General features: G+C 41.1%; 1 protein-coding gene across 1 annotated transcript in view; it reads left to right on the plus strand.

The window, feature by feature from the left end:
* LOC104353378 (chondroitin sulfate proteoglycan 4-like) overlaps positions 1-15,711 on the plus strand; it is a 35,411-nt gene extending 19,700 nt beyond the window's left edge. Inside the window, exons 6-10 of the mRNA XM_086478934.1 lie at positions 330-528; positions 4,047-4,178; positions 8,269-8,441; positions 12,989-13,172; positions 13,658-15,711. Coding sequence (XP_086335060.1) covers positions 330-528; positions 4,047-4,178; positions 8,269-8,441; positions 12,989-13,172; positions 13,658-15,711 — 2,742 coding nt within the window. The remainder of the gene's footprint in view (positions 1-329; positions 529-4,046; positions 4,179-8,268; positions 8,442-12,988; positions 13,173-13,657) is intronic.
* Positions 15,712-26,921: the final 11,210 nt, after the last annotated feature.

Below are 26,921 nucleotides of genomic sequence, written 5' to 3' on the forward strand. Positions count from 1 at the left end.
TCAGTTATCATAACACAATTTTGTTATGTTTGTAAGAGTTTGGATTGCCTGACAAATAGAGCACTTGTGCTGCAGCTATGTAAAACTCGGACTGGTGTTTGCTTGTACTATTTCGTGGTCTGTTTTTTTTGAAACTGTTTGCCAACACTAACTATTCCAGTCCGTGATCAGGGATTTGGATGGACAGTAAGGAAACCTGTCATAGCTGTTAATGTGGCACAACACAAATCTTTTATTCTTTCTTTTTATTTGAGGTTTTTTTTTTCCCCTCTCATTTTTGTTTGTATGCCTTTTCTCTATTACTGTTTTTTTTATTTTTGCTTTTCTAGGTCTGGGTGGGTTCAGTCACAGAAATAACTGTTGATGACCTCTGTGCAGAAGACAAGGACTCTTCACCATCAGAACTGATATATTCCATTACTCCACCTAGCAATGGGCACTTGGCTCTGAAGTCTTCTCCAAACAAGAGCATCCTTAGTTTTACACAGGCTCATATAGTTGAAGGGCAGCTGGTGTTTATACACAATGGTATGTGGTTTCAAAAATACCACCTCTGTTACCAAAATACTGCTCCTATTCGGTATATTTGTGTTTGTAATCCTTTGAAGATCTTCTTGTAATGATACAATGATCTCAGAGCACTGGTTATGTGATACATGATCTCAGAAACTAAACAGGAAAGAGTCTGATGACTAGTTAAATGTGAGCTTACCAAGAAACCTTTGTGTATTAGTGGTTCAGTTGGTAGCAGCCTTCTTTCTGAATGCAGATTTGCAGTAGGTTTGCAGTAGGGCAACATTGCCATGCAGCTTTTGGAGACAGGAAATCCATTTTTTTGACCATTGCCATTGAGAATCTCCTAAAGCCTTTCTGTCTTCCTACAGTGAAGAGTTATTCATGGACAAACAGTCTCTCTCAGATACCTGCCACAGTGTAGTTGTATTCCTGAGCAGCTCTGGGTAATGATGTTGTGGTTCATCTGGGTGATGTCAGCCACCCTTTCAGGCTGTGAAGGAATTTAGCTTTAACCATTGAAAAGATCTGCCAATGGCCAAGGCTAGAGATAGGGTTATTTGTGCTGCTGCTATGGAGAGGATGTGTGGACAGTAAAAAAAGAAGTAAGGGCAGCTTCATGCATCCTTGAGTGGCAGTGTTGGGAAGCTGAGGGATGAACGTCCCAATGGGATTCCAGACAGAGGAAGAGGTGGGGCTTTTACAGGGTGATAGCTGCTTTTCACCTGCTCCAGCTCTATTATCATGTTACCTCAGCTGAAAGAAGAAAGGAGGTGCTAAAGAAGGAATAAACCAGTTTTGGGGAAGGAGATGGAAAAGTTACAGCACTCTTTTGCCAGCCTCAAGGCAGGCTGGAATTATTTCCAGTGCTTCCTTTTGTGCAGCAGTCACTCCAGGTCTGTGCTGTGTCTTCATGAGCATTGGTGCAGGTTAAAGTGCTCTGACTTCTGATGCACTGTCTTGCAGAGTGCATATATATGGCTGAAATTGCTATATAGGCAGCTGCTGGTGAGCTGTAAGTATCCTGCTCAAATAATTTGGTCAGAAAATGAAAGGTCAAGAGCATGGCAAAAGTGACCCAAGCTGTTTAAATTGTTCCGAGGGAGGCTTTGACGTATAAAAAGCCCTATGGTGATAGTCTCAGTGTGAGGAAGTGAGTCCACTCTGTGTTCCAGAAAGGGCAAAGGCACATCTGTAGTCTTAGGAAATGAATCTTGATTAATAAAAGTGAAAAACCCAGCAAATTTCATTTTCCAGTGAGTGGGAGTGTGGGTTGTACAGTAAATTTGAAATGTAAAATTGCTCAGGTCATGTGTCAGCTCTTGCAGCTGCTGTGGCTCTGCCATCCACTCAGCCTCATGGCCTCCAGTGTTTCAGAAAGTACTTTGGACATTTTCTTCTTTTCCTTTCTCAGTCTGTGATTTTCTTTCCTCCTTCATCCTGGGCTGTTGCTAGAAGTGTACTTGTTACTCTCATCTTGCTTCCAGCCTTGTCCTGGGGCCTTTCCTTATCTGGTTGCTGTCATTCAGCTTTTTACGCCTTTTCTCTTCAGTTGCTCTGTCCCTTGTCTTCAGTCTTCTAGTGTGGGCTAGCTTCTTTGTCTCCTCCTGGGAGGTACCTCCACTTCATGTTCTCTTCCTGTTCTCACTCTAGACCTTTCTGAGGGGAAGAGTAGCATCTTGGCTGAGGCAGCTCTTCCATCCCGTGGCTGCTCCTTATGGCACCACAGATCTTTCACACATCTGTACACGGCAGTGATGCTCCATCCTCAAGGTCTTTTGTACTGCCAAAGAAAGTACTACCGTACTTTGCTTTTGTGCCTTTAGCATTAGACCTCATAAAATTTTCCCTTTGTCTTTGGTCAGTCTTGCGAGTTACCTCATGCTGCTTATTCTGTGCTGTGAGTTGCAAATCTCCCTCTTTGTTCTCACGTTTTCCCCTTAAATTGTGTGTTTGTTTCCTTTATAATCCCTGACCGTTCTGTCACCAGCATAAATGCAGAACCAGAACATACCTTTCCTTTTCTGTACTCCACTTTCAGTGTGAGAATTCCTTCCCTTTTCCAGCCTCACTTCACTCCAGGGTGCTCCCATCCTGCTTTCACAGGATGGGGTCTGCCCTTAAACCCTGCCAGTGTTTTCCTTAGGGCCGTGCTGAATTGAACTCTTGTTGGTTCTTAAGTCTCAGTGTCTTTTCAGTGCAGTTTTTACAGTCCTTTTTCTGGTATCCTTTTTATCACCTCTGATCAGATACGCCTTTAAAAATTAATTATGATGAAGTAATATATGTTCCACCCAAGCAGCACTTCAGGATTTAATTCTGTTCCTAACTCTGAAAATGACGAAATATCTGTCAAGCACGCCGTTGACCTGCATTAGCCAAAAAAGCAAGTGAGGCTAAGTAAGCTGTTTTTTTCCAGACAGAGGCAAATAGTAGACTCCTCAATGCCTTTTGAAGTGTGCAACTACTTGTGCGTTTTTATCAAGAGAAAACATCAGAGAATAAAAGCTTTTAAAATAAAACCAATATTACCTGATCTTCCAGAGCTGCTTTAGTGCCTGGCTGGGTATAAGAGCATTGCCTGGGAGAGTTGTTAACTGTAATCTCAGAACCCACATTTGATTCTTCTGATATGTTAATTTATAGTTAGGTAAGGAGTGCTGATCTTTACGTGAAAGTACATGGCACCCTCTCACTTTCAGGATATGTATTCATGTAGCAAAATCTCATGGCTTAGTTAGGCAGAGCAAGTAGAAGAGAACACTGAATGTTTGCAACAATTAATGTTTCAACTTTTCATTCTCTTTCAACCTAAGTAAACAATCTGAGAAGCCTCTACGTAAAGCAGTAAGTCAGTTCTGAGAGATGTATTTTTACAGGAATCCACTCAGACTCCTGGAGGTATTTTGCTGTTGCTGGTGCCAAAGTACATACAGGTCTTAAGATTAAAGAAAAAAAATGTGCATTTATTATGAGTACACATAACCTCTGACATAGTTTAAGCTGTGACAACATACGCTCTTCAGCAAAGCTGAAGTTGGGTAAAGAGGCAAAGGAAATAACCTGAGAGTTGATTCAGTCCTTTAAATGTAAATCAAAATGAAAGAAAATTCTAGTGTTTTGCTCCCCACATTCCTTCTTTGCCAAAATGTGAGTGCTTAATTGCTTTGGTTCGTCCTACAATATAAAAGGAGTAGGAAATCTGGGAGTCTCCTCAAGTTTAACTTGATTTCAGCTCCACTGGGGTCAGTGAAGAAAGGAAAGAAGGGTCACTCTGCTGATACACATCTAAGGGATGTCTGGCCTGCAAGGTAAACAGCAGCCAGTAGTTCTTCCTTAGGAAGGTGTTCTCTGCGTTATTAATTTATTTAATTCTAATTAAGATACAAAGGCAGTGGTCAAAAATTGCTTTCAGGATGGCTTTGGATATATTTCACTGTAGCCAAGAGCAAAAGGTGTCCAGTGTATATTTGTATGTTTTAGATGACAAACAGAATAATACAAGAATAAATTTACATTTTTGTTTTCTACAGGAGCAATGTCTGGAGGCTTCAGCTTTCAGGTAACAGATGGTTTGAACTTTGCACCTCGACAGATTTTTAGCATCACAGCTCAGATGCTAGTCATTAGCCTTGAAGTGAACAAAGGGCTCGGAGTCTTTCCAGGTCTGTTTTTAAAGATTATAATGATTTTGTCTACTTGAAATAATTGCATAATATGCTTTATTTGTCAGATAGCTAGCTAGCTATACTATAGAAAACTGTACCTGGGAACATCTGTCTGTCTGATTTTTAAAAAAACAGTTATGTTTTCTTGAACAACATATTGCTTTATTGTTTTATAGTCTTTAACTTTTTGATAAGCGCATGTGCTTGGAGTCACAGAAATTAGCAGTGAAATATATCAGTACAGTGTGACAGTAACACTGTGCCTAAACACTGAACATTCCCCATTCCAATTTGTTTAAAAGCTCTGTCTTATATTTATATATTTAGAGGTGTCTTAGCAGTTGCCTGGTAAAAACAGAGTGAAGCTCGTGTCTGTGGGATTCTGAATAGCACATGTGAGCTCGACACATTGCTAGTTTGCTTTCTTAGTGTTTGAGCTGAGTTAGGGAGAGCACCACAGACTCACTGGTGAATCATAAGGACTGAAAATTTTGATTGGTATTTGTGCATTTGGAACTAGTTGGATCAGCAGCTGATCTTTTTTTTTTTTTTTTAAATGAAATCGTACTCCTGCAGGAGTTGATGTGTGAAGGGAGTCTCACCAGAGCCACTTACTGTTTTGCATTGGCAGGAGTAATCCCTCATTGAGTTAGTAATCTATCATTGATGGCAGGATTAAAAGAGAAATGAAGATTAGTCGTCTCTCAGCAATATCTTGCATTACACTTTTGTTTGTGCTACCTTCTTTTTGCTCTGAACGTGATCTGTACAGACAGCGAGATTGGGAATTGGTAAAGCTCTATAGGTATTAATCTGTACCTTGATTTATTAATTTGATATAGAAGAGGAGCACTTTAGTTTCTTAAACTTCCTGAATATAAACTGCATTAAACAAAGGCTTGCAACAAAAGCCACTTAAACACAGGCAACAAAAAATGAGATTGTAGCAGCATGATCTGCTAATTGAGTCGATATAAATGGGATTCACATAAATCCACTTACAAAGCTTATTAGTCTGTGATTTTGGTAGGTAAGGTTGCCTCAGGCACAGGGATTTACAGGAATTCTGTCTTAAGCCAAAGACAATTTTAAGAAAAAGGTGCCTGATACTTCCATAGAAGGCAAAGTCTCTCGGCTGTCAATCAGTTCTCCGGTTTGCAAAATACAGTATTTCACTACTGCAAGCTGTAGTCATCTAAGCCTACATTTTTTCCTGAATTCTTGCTTACTTTGTGTTAGCGAAATTAATTTTTGGTGTTAAAAAGTATTACTAGCTTTTTTTTACCTGTTCTCTTTATGATACTTCTTAAAGACATTCTGGAGCTGTGTGGGTTTCAGCTGTACTTGCTCATCATGAAATGACTGTTACAACACTGATGGTGCCAAGTGGATAATACACATAAAAACAATAGCCAGTGTCCTTATATTTTGTCTCACTGCAGGAAAAGTTAATTTTGAGACAACTTGAAGAATCTTCTCTCTAGGGAATTGAATATATTGTGAAGAATTTACCATGACTTCATGACTGGGTGTAAACTGTTCTCTCAAGCATATTGTTCTGCAATTTTAGAAGAGCATGTACTGCTGTTGTCTTTTGTGTGGTATATTCCAGATTTATTTATACAATTTATGGGTTTTCTTCTATTCAACAGAAGCTTGTTTTATTCAGTGTGCTCAGAAAATTGACTGCTAGATATGAGTTTTTTCTTATGTATGCTACATATCTACAATGTGAGGATTAGCTCTCTTCAGGGAAGAAATTGCTCAAAGGAGGAATGAGCTGAGTTGCTCTTTGAGAAGGAGAGGGAGCCTGACTTGTAGGTACTCAGAAGGCAGAGTTGTTTAAGCAGTTCATAGATGAGATGATTCATAACTGTTTAGAAGTGATAGCAGAAGGTTCATGCCAAAGCACTTTCCAAATCTGAAATGTAGGCAGTGAAAAAGGATACCAAAATTATCAGATACCGATGATGTCCTTATACTGTTGCATTCTACTTGTATGGATTAACTTGGCGTTACTCTTCATCACCCATCCCTGTTTGTCTTCCTCCCCTATCTCTGTTCCTTTGCCCTGTATTCAGCTGGGGTGGTTTTGCAACCTCTCTGTTCCCATGTTTGGGAACATGCAGACATTGTTCTTAATTCCCTTTGCTTCACCCAGTCTGTTGGCTGGCAGATAACCTTCCTCTCCCTGTTGAGGTGTCAGACCAGAGCAGAACTACTGTGGGTGCCTCAACAGGTTCTCAAGTCCCAGGACAGAAGTGGGTGAAGGAGAAGGTTATGTTTGGAGGAGGATCCCATTTTACAGGGAAGTGTGAGAGACTTTATTGCCTGTGGCCCTAGTCTGTATTTCAGCCAGTGCTGTGCAGTGAGTGAGATCAGGTCTATTAGGAACAAATGAGGGCTTTGTGGCACATACCCTCTGTCCTCACGTCTCTGCGCTGTGGTGGTGGTGGTGTGGCAACCTGGTACTGTTGTGAAAAATTGGAACAGTAACTTCCATCACTACAGTGTGACCTTGTTTGAGAGTTACTCCTTCTTATCCAGTTAAGGCAATGAGGCCTGATTTGCATAAGTAGGAGGTTGTTGAGAAATAACTGTGTTTACAGCTATACATGGTCTGGTTAACTGCTGCTCTCAATTATACATTCCTGACCACATCTTCTGTACACACAACATGAGGTTCTGCTTCACTCTCTGCCTGTCATGCAAAAAAGCAGAAAGAAGAGAGAGGAAGAGGAGAGAGACTTCTTGAATTAGATATGTCGTGGGAGAATTTTTCTAGACCTCAAGGACTGCTTCACTTTTCAAAGCAGTATGGACACAAGGAGGCAGATTAAAAGGGGAAAACGGAAGACAGAAGATCTCATTTAATTATAATAGCCCTGTTTCAAAGGAGATGTGGTTTGAACCAGGGCACAGCTAAAATGTAAAGAGGCAGAATCCTGATGTTACCAATGGCTTGCGAGACGTCCCCATTCTTCAGTTTGCTTACCATATTTTTTCTTCTGAATATTATAGCAGGAACATGTTATTTTTTGTTATTTGTGTATAAACATTATGCTTTATTGAAGATGGATTGATAATTCAGACTTCAAGGATATGTACAGCTAGTATCTGAAATTAGGTATTGATACCTATAAAAGCTTGTTGCTCCTGAAAAGAAGAAAACGTAGAAATGGAGGCAGAAGTAGGGGCAGGGAGAATAGGATTATGGGAATCTATTGCTCCTCCAGAAGTATCATTAAACATGAGATTTAATTTGCTGAGTGTGTACCATGAAACCAAAAAAGAAAAGAAGCCAAATAAAGCTTTTTTCTTTTAGGAAATTACTAGGTTTGGTTTTGTCACAGCTATGTCAAAAATTGTCTTGGTTTGCCTAAATGCCAGGAAGCTCTTTATAATCTTTATAATATTTAAGCCAGAAGGTACTGGTTAGTGTGGTGCTATGTACTAAAGGGATTTTGTTACCGGTCAGTCTCCATCTATCTAATAATGAAATAATTCATGATTTCAGTTCAGGCCATTATTTCTGTTGTGTGATGTTCTTCCTGATTTGTTTAATTCAGTATTTATTTTTAAATTTAATTTAATGAATGTCATCTTTCATATTGATAAAGTGTGGTTCAAGTTTCTGGTAATAATCAGTTTTGGGTTTTGTGCTCACTAGAAACTTGCTGTGTTAAGGCTTCTCCCTGCCAAATCACCCGGCCTTCTGTGGGCAACTGGGATTACCAAAAACATTGACAATGGTGACTTCAGCTGGAGTTTGAATTCAGTTCTAGACGTGTGATGTAGGAACAGGACTGTTCTTTAGTTTGTGTTGTTTTTGCAGAAGCTTGTATTTAGCGATTGCATGTGCTGAAGAGAACTGCCATTTTTTAATTTGTAGAACAAAGGTACATCCTACTGATGCGCTTTTTGATTGAAAACGTTGTGGAAGAGTTATTAGAAAAAGGGTAAACCTGTTGATCTTACGTTATTAAAATTAGAGTACCTAGATGAGAGGATGAGTTGTGCATACAAAATTTACCCTTTGGGAAAAATTGCTGTTGCAAATCTGTTACTTATAATTGACATTTTTTAGGTTCCAGGAAACCTATTTCACAACATGATCTGAAAGCTGTAACCAATGATGTGACCAATGCAGGAAACAGAACTATAACTTTTGTGATTGTAACTTCCCCAAAACTTGGAAGGCTGATCAGACTAAATTCTGATAATACCACTCAGGAAATCCTCAGTTTTACGCAGTCTATGGTAAGCATTTACTTTGTTATAACTAGTTCAGTGCTAGATTGTTACTTCAAAGGGCATCTCAGTTGCTTGTTCTTTGTCCGATCCATTTATATCTGTTAAGTAACAAGGCATATGTGACCTATCAGTGCAATCACCCAGATTTGCTATGTCATTAAGTATCTGGCATGTAGTAATGATCGCAAGAGGAGCCTTTGTTCCCCTCTGCTTGGATACTAGCAGGGTCTTGGCAATTTCCACTGTTTTGCTTGTAACAGTATTTTTCAAGAAGAGCTGTTCTGGTGCCATTAACCAGCAGTCCCAGGTTGGAAGCCTTTAGTTTTTGGCAGAAGTAGCCTTTTGCTCTATGAAAAGTCCAAGTATCAGATTCGTTTCAGCTGTACACAGGCCTCATGGGTGTCCCCAAGAGGACTTTTATTGACTTGATGGGCTGTGATATTAAGCGTTTAAAGAATCTTAGCTGTGATACAGGGTCTCATACTTGAATGACTAAAATATGGCAGCTCATGTAACTTGATGGAAAACATTCTTTTGCAACTGAAAAGAAATCACTTACGTCTGTGTGCAGAATCCGAATATAACCGTGTTCTCTGTGCGCAATAAGTTATTCTCAGAAAATCTAGACGGGGGAGATAAAAGGAGTTGAATCTTCTGACTTTGTCAGAGGAAAAATTAAGAGATAATTTGGTCTTAATCTCCATTTACAGATTTTAATAGTGACTGTTTGATTTAGTACATGAAGGGATGGAAAATCTATTGACCAGAAACTGAAAATTGACTAATAAAACCTGGAAGAAAGGTTGACATTCTTGTTGGTTATCATCAAACTTTGAAACAGCCTGACCAAGGATATGGTGGAATGAATGTCCGCTTGAACTTTATATATAGATCAAGATGAACATAGAATGTTTCTCTTAAAAATGTGCTTTAATCCCATTGTGTTATTGGTCTTGTTGCTAAGTTTTGTCTTACATTATGAGGGAGATGAATTGTATAGTGGCACTATTCCCTTCTGTTCCTAAAATGTGTGATTTTTATAAGCATTAGATGAAACAGTTAAGTGTGTCAGACAAAATCTTTCAGCTGAGTTTTCGAAGTTTTACTCTTTTTGCCTATGGATATGATCTTTACATAATGTTTATCAGACACTGCCATGTCAGAACATGCCACTTGTTCTTCATAGCTTTAGTTCTTACTGATGTATATCTAACTTCCCTTTGAACTTTGTAAATTGTGTAAGGATTTGAGCTGTAATAATGTGTATACTTTTCTTCTCTGTTGGAGATATTTGTATTGGCAATTTTCACTTCAGATAACTAGAGCTAAATGAATTGTTGCAGGTAGAATTAAGGTGTCTTAACCAGCTTGCTATTTATTCTGGTAGAGAATGAGGTATAAGGGAGAGAAAAGAGATCCTAAATAAACTTTCACTGTCTAGCATGTTGTAGCCCCATGAAGTTAAATATCAGGAAGAAAATGACATTAATATTAGAAATATTGTTTATTGTCCATGTAATGGAGAATAAGACATTCAATTTCTGTTTGGTAATAATAAGCTGGTAAATCTGATTTGGATTGAAAATATTTTGCATTAGTTTAGTTCTTTGGGTTTTCATTGACTTTGTTCTGTATTGTGGAACTTGAAATTTCACTTTGGAAATGTACTTTGCAGCTAGCTTATAAAAGTAGTTGGCACTTTTGCTATAGTGCTGAACTCTTCGCGGTGCCCTGTTATTTATTGCCTCATTGCTAAAGAAAAAGAAAAAAAAAGAATTGAAATCACTTGTTGCATTCCAAGGAATTTTTTCATGAACAGTTGTTGTTCAGCCAATATAAGAAAATTAATTGCACGTTAAACACACTTGAATAATACAGTAGTTTTCAACATGATGTTTAGGGTTTTTTTCTCTGCCAGCACTTTCTATGTATCTTAGAAGTATTTTCATCTTGCAGCAAGCCACAGTTTCTTCATTATATTTAAAGTCATTACAGGGGTAAACTCAGAAATCCTCACCAATTCCATTCTCCTCTTAGCCCAGACATTAGCATGGGCTTGCAATTAAAAAAACCCCAAACAAACCCTATTAAGATTGATACTGAACACTGCTGAATTTAAAGGATTCGTATTGTCCCTGTTGTTACAAAAATTTGCTTTCTCCAACTTCAGGTCCTAGAGGCATGCTTTGGAAAGTTATCCTGAACCAATATATCCTTTTAATATCAATTTTATTTGGTTTGTCCTATAGTAGCCATTAAGAATTAAATCAGTGTAGGAAAAGAATAAACCTGGAGATGTGCGTGTAGGGTTTTATCACATTGGTCTGAATTTTTTAGACAATAAGATAGGATGATTTTGAGGCTGCTGAGAAAACCCAGCCTGAAAGCCCTGTTTCCCTAGTGATCTCAGTGGGGGCCGTTGCAGTCATTTCAGGATTAGCTCTCTCTAGTCACAGCTCAGATTCTATACTGCTAAAGTGCTTAATCTGTGATAGCAGCAGGGGTTTTTTTGTTTTCTTTTTTTCACACCTTTTCAAGCATATGTGATAGGAACGTGTGCTAATGGGTTCCTTTAGGGTGTTTGCAGGCTGTGTAGAGCACATTACAAATGGTAAACTTAGAACCAGCACCATCTCAGACAGGAATTTCTCTGGCAATTACAAACTAACACGTGCAAGCCAGGTCAGTAGTTGTCTGGGAGGTTGCCAAGGGTTTAATAGGTATAGCTGTCTTCTGTGCCAGTCAGTGAATGAATTATCAAGCAGACCAGGTGCTGAACCTACTGTATGAGATTTAGTAAGTGTTCTAGTCTTACAGTTATTAGGAATTCCATTGCAGTTTCAGTGTATTATGGTGTTGATCTTAAAGTTTGGGTGTAATTCCAACTGATAAGAATCCTAGTCTGAAAATACTGCCTTTTACTTTGGGGCCTACAGATACAAATGTTTGTATCTTGTAGAAATACATGTTTCTCTGAAGATATACTGCAGTCTTTTGTGGTACTTTGGAGCCTAAATCCTCATGGTGGGACTGATAGGATTCTCTTGAGTATGATGATCTTCAAGGTCAGTGAAGGCAGGTATAGGACAGGCTAGGTTCCTTCCTGTCTCTTAGGAATCCCCTTCTTGCTGTGATGTAGCTATTTTCCATTAAATTCCATCAGCTTTTTTGTTATAAACACGAGTATATTTCAATGGTCATTGCACCTCCTTCTGGTTTCTGTACTCTCTTACCAAGTATCTTTTGCTATTCACCGTGAAATATCTGCATCAAAGTACTTTTCAAGCCTTCAGTTTTTCATATGCTTTTTCAGGACAATGAGCCCAGCCCTGCTGGTACCCTTATAGAGAAAAAAACGTAGACATACGATACTCCAATTCACTGAAGATACAGTCCAACTGACCTCCTGTTCACCTTTACCATTGCTAGTTTGAGATAAGTTTCTTAGTGTTTTATAGCTCTGTTCTTCACATAAGGCCTTTACTAAGCATTCGTGCCCAGTAATGTTTCACCTACCTTCAGGTAAGCTTGGCTGGCAACACAGAGTCCATCTTAAGAGAAAGAGAAATGCAAGATAAACTCAATGTAAGTTATATACTGGCTGGATCGATGGGCTGAGGCCAATGCCGTGAGGTTCAACCAGGCCAAGTGCCGGGCCCTGCACTTGGGTCACAACAACCCCATGCAGCGCTACAGGCTTGGGGAGGAGTGGCTGGAAAGCTGCCTGGTGGGAAAGGACCTGGGGGTGCTGGTCGACATGAGCCGGCTGAACATGAGCCAGCAGTGTGCCCAGGTGGCCAAGAAGGCCAACAGCATCCTGGCCTGTATCAGCAATAGTGTGGCCACCAGGAGCAGGGAGGTGATCGTGCCCCTGTACTCGGTACTGGTGAGGCCGCACCTCGAATGCTGTGTGCAGCTTTGGGCCCCTCACTGCAAGAAGGATGTTGAGGTGCTGGAGCGTGTCCAGAGAAGGGCAACGAAGTTGGTGAAGGGTCTGGAGAACAGGTCTTGTGAGGAGCGGCTGAGGGACCTGGGGTTGTTTAGCCTGGAGAAGAGGAGGCTGAGGGGAGACCTTATCGCTCTCGACAGCTACTTGAAAGGTGGTAGGTGGGGGTTGGTGAGGTGGGGGTTGGTTGCTTCTCCCAAGTAACTAGGGGTAGGACGAGAGGCTGAATGGCCTCAAATTGCGCCAGGGGAGGTTTAGATTGCACATTAGGAAAAATTTCTTCACTAAAGGGTTGTCAAACATTGGAACAGTCTGCCCAGGGAGGTGGTGGAGTCACCATCCCTGGAGGTATTTTAAAGACTTGTAGATGTGGTGCTTAGGGATATGGTGAAGTGGTAAACTTGGCAGTGCTGGGTTAACAGTTGCACCTGATGATCTTAAAGGTCTTTTCCAACCTAAACGATTCTATGATTTTATATACCATGTGTGTGGACTAAGGTACAAAGGCCTCTCTTGGACAGTGTTCTTAAAATACATTTTTTTTCTCTCCTTACACTTCTGTGCTTATTCTCCTCTTACACCTATGGCTTTTCTTTACCCGAAACAGGTGGATGAAGGTGTGATCATGTATGAACACTTACCTGCCAAATCGTCTGGCTGGAGTGCAGAAGATTTCTTTACATTTACCGTCTCCTCTCCACCGTCAGTTCTGGAATTCCAAGTGTTCCATATTGTCATTTCGTATGAAATTACCAGGCATGATCAGAACAGTCGTCTTCTGGCAAATACAGGTAAAGATACTGTACTGTTTGGGCTCCAAATTGTTTTGGGTCTGTCAAAGTTCCATTGAACAGATGTGAAAAAACAAAGGCTACTTTCTCTTCAGTAACAAATGTCCAGAATACTTCTGTCACAGAGTGTGGTGGAGATAGTGGCTTGGAAAACTGCATCACTGCATCTTTAAATGTTTGATCCTTCCTACTGCTGTAGTGAGTATTCTCCGTTTTCCTATAATGGTAGGTGAAAACACTGTCAGAAGCTTTGAGATATTGATATTTCTTTAATCTTAATGTATGCATCAATAGAAAATCTCGTTTCTTATATGTGACTGTGTTTTAAAAATAGCAGTAATATATTTTTAGCCATGACATAGGGAAGTCAGGGATACAGCGAAGGAGAAACCTTTCTGAGCATCATCAGTGTTGGATATCTAATTTCTGAAACATTGCAACTATGAAATAGTCAGTTTCTAAGATTCACTTTTCCTTTCTGCTAGGTGCCATAGTCCAGGAAGGAGGTAGAGTATTAATCAACAAAACAAATTTAGATGCCTCAAATCTATTGATTAAGCTACCTGAGGTACAGCGCTCCATGTATGAAGTCTGGTATCAAGTTGTATCTTTACCCCAACATGGCATGATTACTGTTGGACAAAGAAACGTTACTGAAGAAAAACCTAACTTCTCCCAGTACATACTGAACAAATTTGGGATTGTGTATGTACATGATAATTCTGAATCGCTTAATGACAATTTCAGTTTTGCTGTTTGGTTAAACCTAAAGAGCAAGTCTGCAACAAAGCCTCATAGCGAAGTTTTAGAGGAGATTTTTAATATCACTGTTGTTCCAGTGAATGACCAACCTCCAGAACTGAAGACTAAAAAGCTGCACTTGAAAGTGCTGCAGGGAGATGTGTCAGTGCTGGGGTCAGAGGATCTGAAAGTTGAAGACCTGGATAATGCCCCAGCCGAGATCAAATACAGCATTGTTAGCAACCCCAATAATGGTTATTTAGCAATGAAAAGCAATCTCAGCATCTCTATAAAGGATTTCACACAAGCTGATGTCGACAGTGGTAGAGTTTGGTTTGTACAGGATGGAAGTTCGTCTTCTGGGGTGTTTTATTTCAGCGTGACTGATGGTAAACATCGCCCTTTATACAAACTGTTCAGTCTTGAAGTCGTACCAATCGCTCTTGTCCTGGTCAACCTTACCAATGTTGCACTTCCACAGGGCCAGACATCAGTCACTATTAGTAACGTGCAGCTTTCAGCTGTCACAAATGGAAAAAGCACTAATATCATGTATGAAATAACTCAGCCCCTCAAATATGGGCACCTGATGATTGGAAATGAGCAAGTTACTAAATTTGAGCAGGCAGATTTGTACTCGGGAAGGCTGTCTTACCATCTGACAAATGTCACTGTGTCCAAAGAAGTTCTGGAGTTTATGCTCTTCACTGCAGAATGCAATCTAACAGGACAAGTGCTGAACATCACAGTGAAGCCTTTAGTAAAAGTTATACCTGACATGCAGATTTCAAATCAAGCAGCTTATAAATTCAGAAGCGGTGACCTGGATGCTTCTGAGCTAGCTAATTTGACGAACAGTGATCCTAGATTTGAAGTGATAGTGCCCCCGACTCATGGAAGGATTGTAAAGAAAAGGTTTGCGAATGATGCAGTGTTCAAAGATACTCAGACGTTCACCCAGGCTGACATTGATAGTGGTGTTGTGTTTCTGGACATAGATACGAATATGACAGGCATTGATCTGTTAAATGACTCATTCACATTTGTACTCTGGGCAGATGCTGTGCAGCCTGCCATCGGCTGTTTTCGGTATTCCATCGTGCCGTACAGTCCTCCACTTGTGCAGGGTTTTACAGCTGAAGTGCCTTCCATAAGCAGCACAACCGCTTTAAAGATTCACACTACCTCAAACAATGAGGCAACAGCCTCATCTCAGAAGGAAGAGCCTACAGTAGCACCAAAGAAGACTGAACCAACCATGTGGCCAGAGCAGAATCACTGGGGAAATCTACATGAGGAAGGTCAATTGCTAAATCTGGCAGTGGGAACAAGTGGATCTGCAGGGACTAAGACCACGATCCAGGTTAATTCCAGGAGTCCCAGAGAGCAGGCAGATGAAAGCAGCAACCCTTGGTACATCGTTATCCCCCTTGTCCTGGTGTCTGTGCTGCTCATTGTGGCTGTTATTTCTGTGTGCATTTTGCTAACGTGTCAGAAGAAAGAGAAGAAAAAAATGCTTGTCAAAAGTCAAACAGATGCAGGCGTCAGCAGTCCAGATCGATGTCTGGAACGGAGCTTGACTGTACCCAGTGTTACAGTGACCCCGCTCCTGAAAGGGGTTGAGAGAAGTACAGCCTCAACATTCACGGCAGTAAGACATGAACAGCTGCTTCCTGCAGTGGTTTCTCCGACAGTAGAACGGTCTCTACAAAACAGCTGGTTAAACCTTGACCCTGAAATGATCCAGTATTGTCGAAAAACAAACCCAACTTTGAAGCGCAATCAATACTGGGTGTAGTTATGGCCAGTTTTGGTCATGCTACTTGATGTAGTGTGGAAAAGAGTATATTGACATATAATTTGTTCTTTATTAGACTTATTTATTATAGGTCAAATGATGCACTGTTTGTTAGATGAAATCCAAATACCTGTGAAATAATAATAATGAAAATCCTACTGGTTACAGTGGCCATAAAATAAGATTTCCAGTTGCTACTTCAGCAAAATTCCCACTTAATTCAGTGTAAAATTTGGCCCCATAGATTTTGAGTGCACCCTGTGTATGCAATACTTTTTATTTCCCGTGACAGGGGTAAAATAGAATATTCTGTCGTGGATTAATGTTTTTAATACAATTACCTTTTTTGAAGAACCAAGTTTGCTGTAAAGGTCTTGTATATTCTTTCCTGAACCACCACTTCTATTTGAAGAACTTTTAACTGTTTCTGCAAATAATTGCCAAGGTACTAATCTCACTAATGTCGTTTTGACCCAAAGGCTGTTCAGAGGCCAGTACTAAAGAAACAAAGCTGTGATTATTTTGACAGGTGTTCATCCGGGTCACTGAACTGGAAATATAGAATTCAACTCACCAACAATAGTGCAGCAGTGACAGTATATAAGGACTCTGGTAAAATACTCTTACTGTGAGATGTTGTTTGTTTTTTTTTTTTCTTTTCTTCATTTGATACTGAACTCTAGCCGTTAATGTCGGCAGGCTGGTAAAATGCATCCATGACCTCTAATCCACATGGAAAAACTGTGTATCTGCCGGTTAGCCTATCTGCCGAGTTATCTTTAGGCTTAGGTTATGTCTGAAGCGCATATCAAAATTCCCTGCTTCTGACAAAGGGCTAAATTCCGCCTTCAGTGGAGAAAACACAACTCTCTCTGGAGTCTGGGCGTTCAAGCAGATGACAGTAGAATCAAATCCTCTGCTGCATCCTCCGTGTGTTGTGGAGCTACTGACAGAAACAATCCTGGGAGGAAGTAGGGTATCCTCTTCTGAAGTTTCACAATTTGCCCTTCATCTCCCAGCATGCAGAACACATGTGCCTTACACACTGTGACAAGTACTACCTACTCTAATTTTGCTCTGGTGGTAAAATGTGCAATAGGATCCTTGAAAAGGGAATATTTTTGTGTTTTTGGAAATCCAGGCTCAATAGTGATGTCAGTCTCCAGTTAAGGTCCAGTCTTTCTTCCATTGAGGACGACAGCAAAATTCTTGTTGACTTCAGAGAACAAACTGACTTCAAGGGAATGGTGCTGTGATCATAACCAGTCTTACTAAGCACTGAACTTCTCATCTATTTTTGTACTTCTGTATTGTTACTTCTTTGTTAGCGTCTCTGTAAAACCACCGTGCTCGGTGTCAGGATGCAGTCTCAGCACTGCACTCAGTTAACACTGGAATACCATTTTTGTTTGAGCCTACATACGGCAGTTTTCGCTTTTATGGAATGGGTGTATGGGTGTCAACATCCTTGGTGCTATTCATTTCACACCACTTTGTTTTGGATGGGTTTTTTTGTTTGTTTGTTGATGGTAGCTGTGTTTCTGTAAGTTATGTATTTCAATTATGGGAAATATTCATCAGTGAGGATGGCCAGAACAAGTCTATGCTTACTCCTGTGTTCTGGGAACTAAACACAGGAGCTGTGGGGGCAGTCTTTCTCACCTTTACCACCTCTGCCATGGTCAGCCGTGATTGTGATGCATTTTGAAGCAATGCATTTTTCATGTGTGGGGAGTTGTCCATGTCAGTGGAGAATATGCAAGGCACATCTTCCGCTGGTCGAGTTAGTGGAGCACTAGAGATTAAAGACCTGAACCCTTTATATGCTCAAACTAAAATGTATTTGAACCCTGCTACACAGTTTTTATTTCTCTGTCATTACCATTTTTCCCTGATGCCAGTGTGAGCAGGTTTGAATTCAAGCAGTGTGGGCAGTGTAAAAGGGTGTTCAGGTGTCCCAGGTGGACTGCTGCAGACCTGCGTTGTAGACCTTCTCTACTTTTCAAAAAAAAATCTTTCGGACTGTTTTTAGAAACTCTCAGGCAGAGAGGTGGTGCTCCCAGTCGTTGCAGGGACACCCCGGCATCCTTTGTGGAGATGCCGCTGTACATTTCTTGCTGTTTCCTGAGACCTCTTCTGCTGACACCAGGCAGACAGCGTCTTCCTCCAGATCCCGGCTGTCAGCTACAGCCCGCCGCCTAACGGTAGCAGGAACTGCATCCTTTACTCCTCCTCCCAAGGCCTCACTCCAGGGAGGAGTAAAGAACTATAAACCCAACGTTTTCCTGACACTTACAGAAGCCTGTCTCTCCTTTTGCTACCACTGAGACCTTCCTGTCAACAGCAAAAGAGGTGCCATACTCCGGTAGCTACTGGGAGACCAAGCGATACGCCTCCAGTTTGGTACCGAAATACTGCAAGGCTGAAAGCTGCTGAGTCTGGTGACAAAATCCACACTGTGGACCTGTGACAGGCTGAACAGAAGTATGGAAATGAAATGTGTGCTTAATGAAATTTTGCTGAACATACTGTTGTGAAGACAGGTGTGCCCAAAGTTGTGGTGCTCACTGTGCAGTGGAGATGGAACATAGGGCTGCTGTGCTGCTGGCAATGGGAAAAAATGAGTCCACGGCGTAATAGTGACTGAGTGAAAAAAAAACCAGCAATGCAGTTGGAACTCCACAATTGAATGGGTAGTCTTGAATTTCAGCATTTGCATGTTCTGAGCAAGAAGTCATACATGAAAAATACAGCAATGGTGGTAGAATTTGTGCTGGCTTTTTTGGGTTCAGCATGATGGGCTGAACTTTTGTTCTCTGTTTCCAGAATGCTTTTGGCTGACAACAGGTCTTCATTTCAAGTAGATCAGGCATTATGGAATTGTATTTTGAGCACTGGGCTCAATTTTAAAGCATTGTGGGTTTTTTTTTTTCCTGTTGTTGTTTTGGGTTTGTTTTTGGTTTTGTTTTTAAATAAAAACAGGCTAAATGCCTAATTCATTGGTGAAGTGTGCCAGCATTCAGTTTTCTGCTCAGTTGGTACTGTGAGACAAGTGTGCCAAAGTGCCTTCCATGTTACGGAGTTTCTACGAGAACTTTGTATGGATATAAGTATCTTGTATCAGTGATTACTGGCTTTCATGCAAAATGCAGAGGTAATATTGTAACTTGATAACTACATATGGATTTTGCTTTAATATCGTACCCTGAATCCCTACTGAAAAAAAAGTAATGTGATTGCATTAATGTAAGCTTTCCCTGTGGACAATACAGAACAGTCTCTGGCAGGGACAGTTCATGTTGTTCTTACATAGATATTTCATATAGGTGAGAGGGGTCAGCCCTGGATGGGCTGAGATCACTGGCTTAGCAAGAAGTCCAGTTTTGAGAAGGTAAAAACTTGCTGGGATGAATTGTATCCTGGGTTTCCTAAATTACAATCAATCTAGAAAATCCCAAAGAAAAACATTTTGTACTTATGGATTCTTTTTGTGATTCCACGAACCAGCATAGTTTATGGTCAGGATCTGATTTGTCTTTTTGGTTGTTTCACTTAAATTTGAAGTTGTGTGTTTTGTTAGTGAAGATGGGGTTTGTGAAGGATTCCCTTTCTTACCAAATGGAGTTCTAAACTGGAGCATGAAAGTGCCTTGAAAACATATATAAAATCAATAAACTGTTTTGTTTTTAATCCACACACTTAAGTTTTTGTGCTTTCTTTAAAGACCTGTAAAGTACTGCGGTTGGTGCAGAAACTCAACACGATCCCATTGCCAGGAACAGCATTCTTCCAAGTTTGCTGATGTTTATTTTTCTACATTGCACATGTGCTGAGGTCGCTGTTGTGCTGTGCCCAGCGTTGTGCCTCTGACATAGTGCATGTGGCTGGAAAAGGAGAGACGTCTCATCATGCATCTGCTTGGCCGTGTTCAGCACTTGCGTGAATGTAACATCAAAATAAATGCGTTGATTTGAACTTGCTCAAACAGGACTGCACTGGCTTTATTTCAGAAAGTTTTTCTGTTATTTACCTGCACATGATTAGATTTTAAAATACCAAATTCTTAGATATTAATCCATTAATGTGCTTTTGTCTTTGATTCTCGTCTTAACCAAAAATACACACTCATTCCAGCCTCACACCAAATGCATTGTTTGACCTCATTTTGAATTTTTGTTAATCAGAACTTAGCTGGTTTGTAGTTGTTCATGTAACTTGAGATAAGGAACTGTTTTCTTGAGACATCAGAAATACAAGTGACACTGGGGAGCAGCTTCCCCCATGCTGTGACTCAGCATCCTGAGTCCAGAAATCTGTGTCAGCAGTAGTGGCACTTGGTCTTGGGGTTGTGTCCCGCTCCCACAGCCCTCCTACAACTCAGAAAATGTTGTTTTGGGAAGAAGATAGGACAGAAATCGTCACAAACCTTTTATGTTTCTCCTTTTATTAAAATATTAGTAAGGGCCAGCTACAAATTTTGCTGCAATAGCCTCTTACCATCTGCAAGGCCAAATTCAGCAGTGAATCTACTTATATGTCCTGAGCTACAGGGCTCTGTCCTGATTGCACCATTTTTTTCAAGTCCGTCCTTGTGATGTTATGTGGAAGTGCATTGTGTGAATACTTTTAAACAGGCTGAAAATAATTGTCCTGGCATATTCAATGGAAACTCTATTAATTTATTTTCACTCATTTCAAGCTAAATAATTCCTGCCAGAGCTTGCATATCCCAAATGCAGTCCCAGAACAAAATGTTCTTTCATTACAACTGTGAAATCCATAGTTTCACATCTGTTTGTAGGGAGACTGTATGGTGGAATGCTTGCTTTATGTGATTGTTTCCTCATTTCCAGTCTTGCTGCTTGGTTATTTTTGTGGTAATGCTTTATATGTGCTAGTAAGCACTACTTAGACATGAAGTTGCTCGCAGACTGAGGTTTTAGCTGCAAAATCTTTGCATGGCATCACAGTGAGAGAAGTGTCATGTCTCATAAATTTGTTGGGGAAGAATGAAGTCTAAGCAGATTGAGTGTTGGTATGGGATAGTAGTGAGCATCAGAACTTCCTGCAAGAACACAGGCAATAGATCAGAATAAATATGTGCAATTTATGGTGTGTGCCTGATCACAGTGATTTGCTCCAGCTAGCACGCTGTACAACTTCATCTTGCATAGCAACTTGTGTGTATGGTGCATGAAAGCACATTGATGAGGAAATTCTTAGAGAATAAAAAATAATTGGAGGAATTGAAAGTTCATATTTCATATTCAAGTAGCTATTGAAGTACATATAAATAAAATTGAATCCATAAGGGAGAAGCACATAGGAAGGTGCTTTGAGACATGTGAAGCCACCAGGGAAGCTGCTTTGCTAGCAGGGGGTGTGCTGAGGAAGAGGTTGGTTAGAGAGGCAAGGGGAGATGGGAGGATGGGACAGCTCAGTTTGTTTTTTGCTTCTGCTTCCCTCTGCAGCTGGCAGGACATCTAGTAGAAGTAAATCTCCTATGGTATGAACATTTTGTATGTTAATTTACAAAGGTGGCTGCCTGTCTAAAAGTCCAGTTCTGGGGTTTCATCAGATCACTAAAATCCTTCCTTATATAACCATCGCCCGGTCTGGCTGAGCGGAGAGCCTGTTGGCATGAATATTGCCTTTAAAATAGAGCTGCAGTGCTCCTAGTGTCTTGGTCAAAGTGCAAACAGGAACAGGTGAACTTGCCTGAGGTTTTGACCAATTGTAATCGCAATAATGGTAAAACTAGTTACCTGCAGACACTGGAAGGTGTTTATAAGTAAGGCAGCAGGGCTTTTGATTTTGAGCACTGAGCTAACTATTGTGGGTGAAGATGGACCTGAGCTTAGTCCTAGAAAGAAATTAAAAGACCTTGAGGACTGTTTTCGTTTACACATGGCTGCACAAAATACTTTTGAAGAGCAGCTCTAGAACTGAGATTAGACCAGGTGCAGCAGTAAGCTGGTGTGGGTCAAATCAGCTAGAAGAATAAACAACTGCCTGCTTCATAACATCTCTTAGTCAATGTGTACTGTCCATCCCAGGTCCTATATGCTGCTAGGAATTCTGCAGTATAACCATCAGTGAGACAAGTTGCCCATTTTCCTTCCCTAAATCACCTTGCTCCTGGTTGTAGGATTTAGGCTCATTTAGTCTTCCCTGTTGTGCTAATTTCTGGGATTCTGAGATGTCTCTTTGGCGATCCTTGGTTCTGAGTATGAGATCTGCCCTCAGAAGCCCAGTAATTCTGTGCATGCTGCTCAAGAGCCAACAGGGTGGTAACGGTTGTTCACCGCTGATCTGTGTTGTGGCCTACTCTAATCTGAACCAACACGTTACACTTGAAGACATGTTATACCCGTTTCCGTTTCACCGGTTCCCCAGAAAGCCTGAAAGTTTCTAAAACAGTGGGTTCATGGTGCCCCTCAGTGGTGCCACAGCTTGGGAAGCAGCTGCTTGTTCCCCCAACATCCAGCTCAGCTGCAGCACAGGCTGTGCCTGGCACACTTTGGTCATTTGGCAGACTATTTCACATCATACCAGGCTGTTTCACAGGCAGAGGGTGAGAACCTTCACTCTGCACGGCCCCTCTGCACGGCTTCAGCTGTCAGGGAGAGGTCTTCTCTTGCCTCTTGGTGAGCGCAGCTGCAGAAGGAGGAGTTACTCTCAGGGACTGTCAGGTAGCAGAGCTCTGCTCTGGTTTCGTGGATTCCCCACTTCCACTATGCTGGGAAATTCTCAGGCTGGCACCTGTGAGCAAAGGGCAGTACTTTGCTAAGAAAGCTAGACATAACCCATGTTCTGCTTTAGTTTTAACTTCCTTTTTTAAAAAAAACCACAATAAATTTTACATCTTTTTAAAGAAACACATCCAGAACAAGAAGATGCAAGCACATATGTAAATCAGAGCCCCTGCCAGTAGCAATTATAATAGTTTAGTTGTAAACAGTGCATTTCCTCCCAGGAGTTAGAGCTACAATCTACGTAGGATGGACGTACATACCTGAACCCAGCTTTGCCCATTACCTCAGTGATATTTTGTGTTGTTGTCAGTTGTGGATGTTGTAATTTTCTTCAAACAAATCTGACTGCTTGGGAGATTTACTTGTCTCTGTTAACGGAAGTGTTATTTGGTTTAATGCTCACTGGTCACAGTGCTTCTTTATAGGAAAGTTTGATGAGAAGCCATTCCGGTACGTAGATTTTGGAAGTTGAAATCAAATCATCGAAAGTCTTTGTAACTCAGAGCTCTTGGAGCTGATAAGTGTATTTCAAGGAATGGCAACTTCTCCAACTTTTATTGCCTTGGAAAAAACCAAACCAACCCTGCTACATATGGGTAACTCTGTAGAATAGTTTAAAATAAATAGCAAAATATATTTTGCCCTGCCTTCTTCACACTTTTTTCTGATGATGTGGGACATGGACCTGTTTCTTTCTTAGCTGTTGATATCATAAATAAAAGATAGCAAAAATGATGAGGCTGGTTGTTTGTGCGGCCAGTGCAGAGTCCAGTGAGACTACGATTGCCTTTGTCTAGAAAGTGAAGAGCAGCTGTAGCTGGAAATGTGTTTCGGATGCTGTACAGGGAAATCATCCAACTGGTTACACTCGCAGCACGTGCTTAAGAAATACCAAGGGTGGATCTAGCACGTATCCCAAGGAGGTATTTTATTTTCTTGTTTACAGTTTCCATAGAGGAACGGAAGTTGTTGTTTTCCTAGTAGGAGATATTTATATTTACAAAGTACTCCACTGAACTCAACTTTTTGTCCCGTGCTAGAATGGATGACAGAAGTGACTAATAGCTTCCACGCAAGCATGTGATTCGGAGAGAAGGAGACGCCTGACTCAAAGCCTGTGCAATCTGCCTTTGAAGACTTCCCAGACACAGGAAATGTCACGGCCTCTTGCTTTCAGGGCAGGCACGCGGAACTCCTACATTGTTTGAAAATAACATATGTTGGAAACGCAGATGGATACACAGCAGATCTGTAGCCTGGCTAGTTGGAAGTGACTTCTCTGTGCCAATTTGCTCCTTCAAACCTAGCTCAGAGGGATCTCTCACAGGGGGTGTAATGGGAGCAAACACTGTTGGCACCAGGATGTTGCTAAGCATGTGAAATCTGGTGTGTTGGCCATAGCCACTGATAAAAGGGAAGAATATCTAGTGAGCTCTTGCACTCTGAGGTAAATCACAATGAGGACCTGGGTATCACCGCGCCTGCTTAGCTGGTGGCACACATCAGCATTCATGAAACCTTCAATACTTCCAGTAGCCAGAGTCCTGCCAGTACCTAGTTCGACTGGGAGATGCCAAAATCGGACTGGCCATTCTTTGGGCTTGCCTTGGATTTACACTCTACTCTGTGATGGAGTAGGAGCCCAGGGCTGGCACTTCAGTGTAGAAAATGGTCTGGCTCTAGCCTACACCTTGTCTGGGTTAATAAACTAAACTACACATTTCCTTGCCACTGTGTTTGCAAACCCCACAAGCTTTGAGAGTGAGTTGGTGGTGGCAGAAAGGGACTGGGGCCTTTGTATAATACTGGGGAAATCCAAATTTAAACCTTCTTTCTCCCTGACTGAGAAAGGTGTTCCCCTCCACTGCCAGGACAAAGCCCAAAGCTGCGAGCCGTAGGAGGTCTTTGAAAAAATACCAAATGAAGAAGGAGACAGAGACTAAATCATCATTTAGGGTGCTCTCCAGAGAACTAGGGTCTACACTATGGTAAGTCAGGTGAGTGCTCTGCCCTTTCCACTACTGCGTGCAAAGAACAAGTGAAAAGTATGTTCCCCAGAGGGGAACCTGGGCTTTCTGGGGAAAACTGCTGAGCTGGTTTAGCTGTTACACGAGCCACTGACCGAGAAGTGCTGGGAGACCGTGCTGAGTGGAGGCTGGCCCTGTCCTGCAGCCTGCAGCTGGGAACTAACCTCCCTTTCATGATCCAGACCTTGTTCCTTCCTTCTGGTAGGCTCAGGCAGCTCCAGGCACATTTCACTAGCTACTATGAAAACATTTTTCAGATACCTAAGGCTCCTTCATACTGTGTGGATGAGTTTGTGTATCTAACTAGTAGCTTGCAATTTTTATTGTTAATTTTTTTATATAAAGCCACTGACTCCTATTGTGGTGTTGTCTAATCATTCAAATCCTCTAGGACAAAGGCATTCCATAAATTTGCTTCTCCAAGAAACTGCCCTTAGATATTAATGAGGAGGGGTTTTTTCCCTATTGTTTTAAAAGCTTTTATTTTTTTTGTTTTTGGTTCTCAGATAAACAGTCTCACAGCAATCATGTCTTTCTCTGCAATCCCAGGCGAAGCAAACTTTCTGACATTTTACTGTCACACAGCAGTTACCCGACAGACACATTTTCCCATTGCTTTTGCAACAATGCTTACTTTGTTTTCAAGTTTTGATGAGTTATATTCATCTATGTCTGCTCTGTCTTGACAACTTGTTTCCCTGTTGCTACTCCAACTTCTACTATTATTCTAACATCCGATGAAGGAGCCCAGCTGGCAGCAGATGTGAATCTACCATGGCAGAGTCTCTTTCTCAGATGTGTACAACACAAAAATCACACTTTCTTATAACCCATGCTGTTTTGGAACCACTTTACAAGAAGGTACTTTGGCTTGTTTTTAAAAATGCATGAGACAGCCTTCACAGAACACTGCCTGAACTTGCTGCAGAACTAACTTTTATTAAATGCTGCTTTTAAGAGTGTAGCAATAATAATATAAGGGTGCGGGGTTCATCTTCAAAATCCCTTCTGAATTGCCATCAGGTTTCTCAAGTCAGGGCATTTCAAAACCTGGTTCTGTATTCATCTGAAAAAGATGCAAATAGCTGCATGTGTCCCTAACCTATTTGTAGTTTAGGAACAATATTGCTAAGCACAAAGGAACGCCCTTCATCAAATATAAGTGGGAATGGTATTCGATAGGAGGCTGGTATAAAATTTAATAATATTTCATGCAGTCTGCACAGTCATCTTTTACATATGGTAAGGGTGGTGTGAGGTGACGACTAGGCATTGGGACAAGAGAACACAAAAGGTGTATTAGTATAATGCTGTTATATCTTCATTGAGTTTTGTGGGATCTCATGGAGTTTCCCAGTGTCTCAGCTGTGCTGATGCTCCTTGTTGGTGTAAAATACCTAACTAACACCACTGATGACATGGCACTGAAGCCAAAACGTATCAGTGGTTCTCCTTTCCTTGTCCTCATTAACAAGGTGGCTGTTTCTTCAAAAGGAATCACTGAAAGATGAGGAGCAGCAAGATGAATGGAGTCTAGCTTCCCTTGGCTGTGTGTTTTTTAGGCCCTAGTCCTGCCCTTCCTCAGGTTCACCTTCAGCTCCTTCCCACATATCTTACACAGGAAATCTTCAGAGCATCCCATGGCTGATTCAGAACTACATGTGTCCTGACAAACCAGCCAGAATGTGCCTACACGCTGCCCAGATGGCTGCTGCCTCTTCAAATAGGGAAGATGCTAAGTTGGGTCTGTCTTTCACTCACCATGAGATACTAAATTTGGCTTCTTTCCTCGTTTTGCCCGACAATCTTTGATGAACTTGTAAGAACTTAGCATCTTTGAGAACTTTGCATCTCTCTCAAAGTTGGCTTAAGTTGACTGCTGCACTGAAATGGGAGTTGGAAGGCAGATGGGCAGATGGCGTAGTTGCACAGGGGTTGTTCCCTTAGAAAACCACGCTAGAAAGGAAGAAGAACAATTCAGAGTTCATGGAAGTTTTTAGTATTGCATATATTGACATACTGAAATGTGTAAAACAGCTACACAGAAGAAACCTGGTAAAATGATGTTTTGTAGATAACTGAAGAATGAGGAATTATGTTTTTAAACATGTTCTGTGATTGTCAAAGATAAATGCAATTACACTCTGCTACAGTTTCTGCTCCCTCTCCTCTTCCTTGTGGTATTCTTAGTTATTGGGCTTTTTTTTTTTGCCTTTTGACCCCGTTCTTTTCTTTGCTGTGCTTTGGTTGTAATGGGAGACTTTGCTTCTGAAAAATGTCCAACCGCATTCACACACAACTATATCTGGGGGAAAAGACTGTAAGTCAAAGTGGGGTTTGCTTCCTCCTAGAAAGCAGTGACACTGAAAAGGATCTACAAGTGACTACAGATGACAGCAGAAATGCAGTTCAGCGTGATGTGCAGTCC

This window comes from Leptosomus discolor, chromosome Z (genome assembly GCF_034619465.1).
Source record: "Leptosomus discolor isolate bLepDis1 chromosome Z, bLepDis1.hap2, whole genome shotgun sequence".
Lineage (NCBI taxonomy): Eukaryota > Metazoa > Chordata > Aves > Leptosomiformes > Leptosomidae > Leptosomus > Leptosomus discolor.